Source organism: Panicum virgatum, chromosome 3N (genome assembly GCF_016808335.1).
Source record: "Panicum virgatum strain AP13 chromosome 3N, P.virgatum_v5, whole genome shotgun sequence".
Taxonomy (NCBI): Eukaryota; Viridiplantae; Streptophyta; class Magnoliopsida; order Poales; family Poaceae; genus Panicum; species Panicum virgatum.
The window spans coordinates 5,735,096-5,741,071 of NC_053147.1; the positions used below are offsets into that span (position 1 = coordinate 5,735,096).

The following is a 5,976-nucleotide window of genomic DNA, read 5'->3' on the forward strand; positions in this document are numbered from 1 at the left end:
AGAATTTAAGTTGAAATGTGTCCTTCAATTTGAATTCAAATACTAGCCTTTCCGAGTGGGATTTAATTTGAATTTCGGCCATTCAAATTAAATCCAAATGCTGACCAACCCCTAACCTAGCATGGGCTAAAACCCACTAACTCACCGGGCCCAAAACTCCCTAAACCCGCCTAACCCCTCGGCCTGGCCTGCTAACTCGGCCTGTCTTCTCTCCAGCCCGATCCGCTTCACTCAGCCCGACTCGACGCCTCGCCTCGGCCTGCCCCGCACGGCCCACACGCTCGGCCCACAGTTCGCGCAAACCGGCCAGCCCGCTAGCGCCCCCCCTCCTCTCTTCTTCCCTTGTGCCACTGACGGGCCGACCCCATGCGTCAGGCTCCCCTGTACCGCTTTCTTCCTCCCCGCTCCGCCTCGCCTCGTCTGCTTTCCGTCGCTTTTCCCCAGCGCGCACGGAGATTGCAGTCGCGCCGTCCAACGCCGTTAGCCGCGCCGCCGCTGACTTTTCCCCTGCGCACGCGCGCAATCCGTGCCCTGGAAGCTGGAACCCTAGCCCACTTCCCCTCGTCTGGTTAATTGAAGCCCAATCTATCCGGCTATCCCGAGCCCATCCGTGCCTCTATCCCACACCTCTCTCCCACCTATAAAAACCCTAGCGGCCTCCGATCCACGGGTTTCGCCCGCCGCCGCCGCCGCCATGGTACGCATTTCCGACCTGTGCGCTTAAGTTGTCGAGTTCATGTGCTTCGTACTGGTGGTCTGGTGCCTCCCCTGATCTGACGCTTTGCCTCGTCGCGTTTGTTCCCGTCCCCCGCGCAGCCGTCCCACAAGACCTTCCGGATCAAGAAGAAGCTGGCCAAGAAGCAGCGCCAGAACCGCCCCATCCCCTACTGGATCCGCATGCGCACTGACAACACCATCAGGTTCGTCGGTCTCCTCATGCCCCCCGTCATGTTTTGCTACCATCCCTGGCGGCGTCCTGGGATTCGGTCGCTCATCTGTTTCTTGCTTCATGTGCCAGGTACAACGCGAAGCGCAGGCACTGGCGCCGCACCAAGCTCGGATTCTGAGCGGGGGAAGAGATGCCGGGCACCGATGCTTGGGGAAACTGGGGCTTACGAGCCAGCCTCTGGACGCTTCCAAGTTTCCGCATGCTATGAAGCTCTTGTTTAGATTTTGCTTGTGTTAAATTTATCTTATCCGTTGTTCCTGTAGCACTGAGAATGCCATGTTTTGCTGATGGTTGAAGAACATCTTTTATAATTATGCAGAAGCTATCTTGATCCGCAGTGCGGTAATCAGTTGGTCCAGATTGCTTTTTTGCATTTCAGTATTTCGATTTACTTGTCTTGTGTAGATGCTTGTTCATGTTCATTGATGGCTTAATTGCTATGATTTTAGCAGTTGTTTACAATCTAGGTTGGTTTGCTCATGATCTTGTAGTGCATTTGATCTGCTAGTTAGTGTCATCTAGTTTATAGTTAGTGGCATGCTGTAGCATGTGGATTAGTATTCAGAGCAACTGTTGCCTTTTGCTCTCGAACCCTAGCTAGTGAAAATCAGCTGCGGCTGGGGAGCCTCCTGGAGGACGGGCTCTCGTACAAGGAGAGCTTCATCGTGCGCTGCTACGAGGTGGGCATCAACAAGACGGCCACCGTCGAGACCATCGCCAACCTCCTCCAGGTACGCTCGCGCCCCCGATTTGTGGCGTGTTCTTCTTAATTGGATTCAAGAGTTGAGATGCGTGGATCTGAATTTAGGACGCTCCGAACTTGTGGCAGAATCAGAGCTCCTCTTCTGTGCTAGGATTGGATGCTGAAAGAGGAATCTGGTTACTGTTACTACACGAATATGGGCATTTTATAAGTTAGAGCCTAGGGTGTAGCTTAGTCTGTGCCTTGGTGGATTGACATGCTAACTGTCCTGGTCTTGTTCAGTGTTGCAAAGTGGCAAAATCGGCCATAGAATTTTGCACCTAGTCTGAATGCAACAAACTGGCCGTTTGCAATGCTAAAACCTAGTGTGGCTTTTCTCTGTCTGCCAGTCCTGGGATAGAAGAGATAAGAGCTCTTGAATTCGCGTGCTTAAGGCAATGCCTATAAGCAGCGACAAATTAAGTCATGTGCTGAGAAGAATATGGTGGTGGTTGTCGCTGTCACCAATTTCCTGGATGCGCTTGCTTTGGCATCCACAAACGAAATTCATATCGGGTACAGGTCCCTGGAGTTAGCATTGGTGGAATTTGGTGGATCCAATGCATTTGTTGGTTTGAAATCTAAGTTTAGAAATTAAATTTACACCAAATGGGACAAGATTAACTCCCCATGTTCCCATTTGATCAACTGGTTCTGAAGTATCAATAATGCTGCCATTTATAGCAAGCATATAGAGCTGTACGGTTGTTTTTTATTTCCTGTATCATTTCTTTAATGGTAAGCATTCTCGTAAATACAGGAGGTAGGATGTAACCATGCCCAAAGCGTTGGGTTCTCCACTGATGGTTTTGCCACGACCACTACAATGAGAAAACTCGGACTTATTTGGGTGACGAACCGAATGCACATTGAGATCTACAAGTACCCTGCTTGGTAATTTTTCAAGCTTACATTGAACCTTTATTTCCATCCTTTTTCCTTTTTGGTAAGGTTTAATCCTGACTGTTAACTCTGTTGCTTGTAGGGGTGATGTTGTTGAGATTGAAACATGGTGCCAAGAAGATGGAAGAATCGGTACTCGTCGTGATTGGATCCTCAAGGACCTGGCTAATGGTGAAGTTATTGGCAGAGCTACTAGGTACTTGCTGCTCGAGTATAAGTGTATAATGCAGGGCCTAAAAGAGGTTCATCAGTGTTTCATTCTTTTTTAGGCTGATATGATGCTTCAATCACATTCCATACCATGTTTGTGTCTCCTAGTAAAATGAAACAGGAAAAGGGTAATTTCATTCCTGTTTGAGCTAAATTTCTCTCGTCCTCTAGAAACTTCATTCTACCTCATTAGGCAGGTGGTTTTGACCTTTAGTTGACCGGTGTGAATCGTTTGACCTTTAGTTGACCGGTGTGAATCGTAAACTGGTGGATTTTATCCTGCCTGTTCCTCTGGATGGCATTATACTATTCACTTGCATAAGCAGGGAATATCTATTCTTGCTGTCTTTACTGAAAGCAACCTTCATATTTAGGAAGTGAGACCAATTAATGAGGCTTTAGCACTGCAGCAAATTGTTACAGAACTAGACAGTAGTAATGAGCTTATCAGATTCATTTTATGTTTTCTTTTAGTTTTATCATAGCATGCAGTACAAGTAACTGGGTCATGTCACTTATTGTCCAGCAAGTGGGTCATGATGAACCAAAATACACGGAGACTTCAGCGAGTTAGTGATGATGTGAGGGATGAGGTGTTTATACACTGTCCAAAGACTCCAAGGTAAAGTGACTCACTTTTGTTCTCGACATTCTGCATATACATGCAGTCTTGTTATTTTCGTACAGTTCATGAAAGTGCCCAAGTAGTCTGCCCGTTTGGACTTTAGCTGAGGTCTATTTGATGTTTTACACTCATCTGTGCCATTTTAAGCATCATTACCTTTAGTTCATTGGATAAATGCGTCCTAATCTGAATAACATGAAAATAGCTTGAACTTCTTTTTTAATTGCATGTAAGCAATCTAATGCAATTGTCTTGGTTGTTGACTTGTGATGATTGTCACTATAATCTCGTACTATAGTTATAAGAATTGCAAACAAGCTACGGTTGTTCCCAGAGGAAAATAATGGCAGTTTGAAGAAGATTCCAATTCTTTCAGATCCTGCACAATACTCAAGACTAGGAGTCTAGGACTAGTGGTCAGTTTTTCTTTCCTTTGCGAATAATCCAGTTCTTAGCATTGCACTACTTCCAGTGCTGACAAACATTTATTTGTTAACTGCAGCCAAGAAGAGCTGATCTGGACATGAACCAACATGTCAATAATGTTACTTACATTGGTTGGGTCCTTGAAGTAAGTGTTCGACTACCCTTTTCCTTACTTTCAATCCTGCTTTTAAACTTTGGTTTATGTGGGATATCTAATCAGAGTATAGTTCGAAATGACTCGTTCCTTAGCAATACTATTTTCCTTCTAAATTGAAATTACCATCTTTATTGATTTTGTGATGGTTTCTGATAATTCTTTTTTCTACCTTCGCAGAGCATACCTCAAGATATAATTGATACGCACGAGTTGCAAACCCTCTTGACTACAGAAGAGAGTGCCAACACGATGACATAGTTGATTCACTTACTTACATAGAGGAAGGAGAGGAGAAAAGCATGAACGGTTCTGCTTCAACACAACACAAAGAAGAGCGGCAGCAGTTCTTGCAGGGCTTAAGTAGTTGGGGTTTTGTGTTTTGTATTCTGAGTGATAGATGAAATTATACCAGTGTTTGTTGTTTCTTGCGTGGTTACACCGCAACCTTCGTTACAAAATCAGCAGAATGGACGCCCAGAGAAGGAACAATGTAAATGCTGAAGACTCCTTGAAGCCTGCTGCGCAGGTATTCTGCAGAACACAGAGGCAAGTAATCGAAATAATCTTGGTGTGACTTTGTAAGCAGGCGCTGGAAATTTACAACACATCAATGATCCAGTCCAGGGCTTCAGGCAAAGGTGATGACATGTATGCAGGCGCTGGAATTAGCATCCGAGTTTAATTTTAGTTTTTCCCCTCACCAACGATCATCCTGATCACGGCTAGCACTACTACGTGCCTACCGTGGTCTACTACTTCTACAGCCAATAAATTAACAGGATGACCACACAAAAAATGAACCCGGCATATATATGTGTGTGTATCAGCAAGGTGACACAGAAAAGTTCAACCATTAAGAAAATCATACACTGAATCATTCTAGAATTCAGATAAAGAGATTTGCCATGTTCACATGAACTAAAAATTAATTACAACATTCCGACAACAGATAAGAATTGTAATCTAGCATTTGTCTTAGACTGTAGGCCTCCGTCAAGCCTCTGCTATGCTGCCTCATATATGTACTCCAGCATGCCAGCTTCTTCATTAGCCTCAGCTGAAAGAGGAAACACTTGTAAAATTTAGACACCCAGTTAACATGATGATGATTTAATCTTGTTCATACCTGAGGCTGGTAGCATGTAGGAAACAAATTAGTAATGAACTGTTCACGGTGACAATTCTTCTCAGTTGAAAATGTTTCTGTTTCTGATAAAATTAACAAAATTAAGATGGTGATCTAACTCATTCTGCTTACCCATTTAGCTACCATTAGATTCTACCAAATTCATCAAAATCTATTCGGATACCTTGACAGTGTGCAATGATTTATTAACCTGTGGAAGCGATGAAATCAATGGCTACCAACCTGACCAAGCATAGATGGTCCGGTGTTGCCTTGGACGGGAAGGCCTCACGGCGCCGACGAGAAGCAGCTGTTCTGTGATGTCGTGGCGTCGATGGATAGGGGTGGGAACCCGTGGTGGCCAATTTTCTTATTGGGCGCTCGTGCGCCGCCAACGATAGCAGCGCACGGGTGCCCGTCTTCAACCTCGCGCCGTCGCCGCGAGCTAGGGTCTGAGGGGGAGGGGGCAGCTAGGGAGGGTGGGAGGTGGGCGGAACGGCCGCCGGCGAGGTCGCCGGCGGCCGGGGTGGTGGTGGGAGGCGGTGGCCTTTAGGTTTCTGGGTTGCCGGGGTGGGGGCGGCTCCATGGCCGCCGGCCATAGAGGAGAAGGTTGGGGCGGGCGGCGGCCAGGCGGTGGCGGCGGTACGGCCGGCGGAGGGCGCGGCGGCGCTCCCGCGCCGCCGGCCGGGCCGGGGCAGGACAGCCGGTGGGCCAGTGGCCGGCGGCAGGGGCGGCGAGATCCGGCGGCCGTGGGCTGTGGAGAGGTCGGCGGGGGCGGGTGGCGGGCGGAGCGGCGCGGCGGCGAGTCGCCGCCGGCTGCGGGTGGCGGTGGTGGTCG

The 5,976-nt window shown here is 47.7% G+C and overlaps 2 protein-coding genes and 1 long non-coding RNA gene across 3 annotated transcripts; 2 read left to right on the plus strand and 1 right to left on the minus strand.

The window, feature by feature from the left end:
• The first annotated feature begins 377 nt into the window (after positions 1–377).
• Positions 378–1,307, plus strand: LOC120663918 (60S ribosomal protein L39-like). Its single transcript, XM_039942865.1, has 3 exons — positions 378–697; positions 817–920; positions 1,019–1,307. Exons 1-3 carry the CDS (start codon positions 695–697, stop codon positions 1,065–1,067), a joined length of 156 nt encoding a protein of 51 aa, XP_039798799.1. The 5' UTR covers positions 378–694; the 3' UTR covers positions 1,068–1,307.
• LOC120667477 (oleoyl-acyl carrier protein thioesterase 1, chloroplastic-like) lies at positions 1,093–4,617 on the plus strand. Its single transcript, XM_039947543.1, has 8 exons — positions 1,093–1,140; positions 1,483–1,680; positions 2,452–2,585; positions 2,677–2,790; positions 3,331–3,426; positions 3,728–3,845; positions 3,932–4,000; positions 4,190–4,617. The coding sequence occupies exons 1-6, from the start codon at positions 1,093–1,095 to the stop codon at positions 3,771–3,773; spliced, it is 636 nt and encodes a 211-aa protein (XP_039803477.1). The 3' UTR covers positions 3,774–3,845; positions 3,932–4,000; positions 4,190–4,617.
• A 206-nt stretch (positions 4,618–4,823) lies between these two features.
• On the minus strand, positions 4,824–5,602 carry LOC120663919. The gene is made up of 2 exons (XR_005670651.1): positions 5,382–5,602; positions 4,824–5,069 (listed from the first exon to the last, which is right to left on the minus strand). It is a non-coding gene; the product is annotated as an uncharacterized LOC120663919 (long non-coding RNA).
• Positions 5,603–5,976: the final 374 nt, after the last annotated feature.

Bases quoted from the DNA above. Each gene is read 5' to 3' on its own strand.
- LOC120663918 (XM_039942865.1), top strand. The intron at 921-1,018 runs GTTCGTCGGTCT...TTCATGTGCCAG, and splicing joins CGCACTGACAACACCATCAG to GTACAACGCGAAGCGCAGGC.
- LOC120667477 (XM_039947543.1), top strand. From the start codon at position 1,093: ATGCTTGGGGAAACTGGGGCTTACGAGCCAGCCTCTGGACGCTTCCAA. The intron at 2,586-2,676 runs GTAATTTTTCAA...TGTTGCTTGTAG, and splicing joins ATCTACAAGTACCCTGCTTG to GGGTGATGTTGTTGAGATTG. The intron at 2,791-3,330 runs GTACTTGCTGCT...CTTATTGTCCAG, and splicing joins GTTATTGGCAGAGCTACTAG to CAAGTGGGTCATGATGAACC.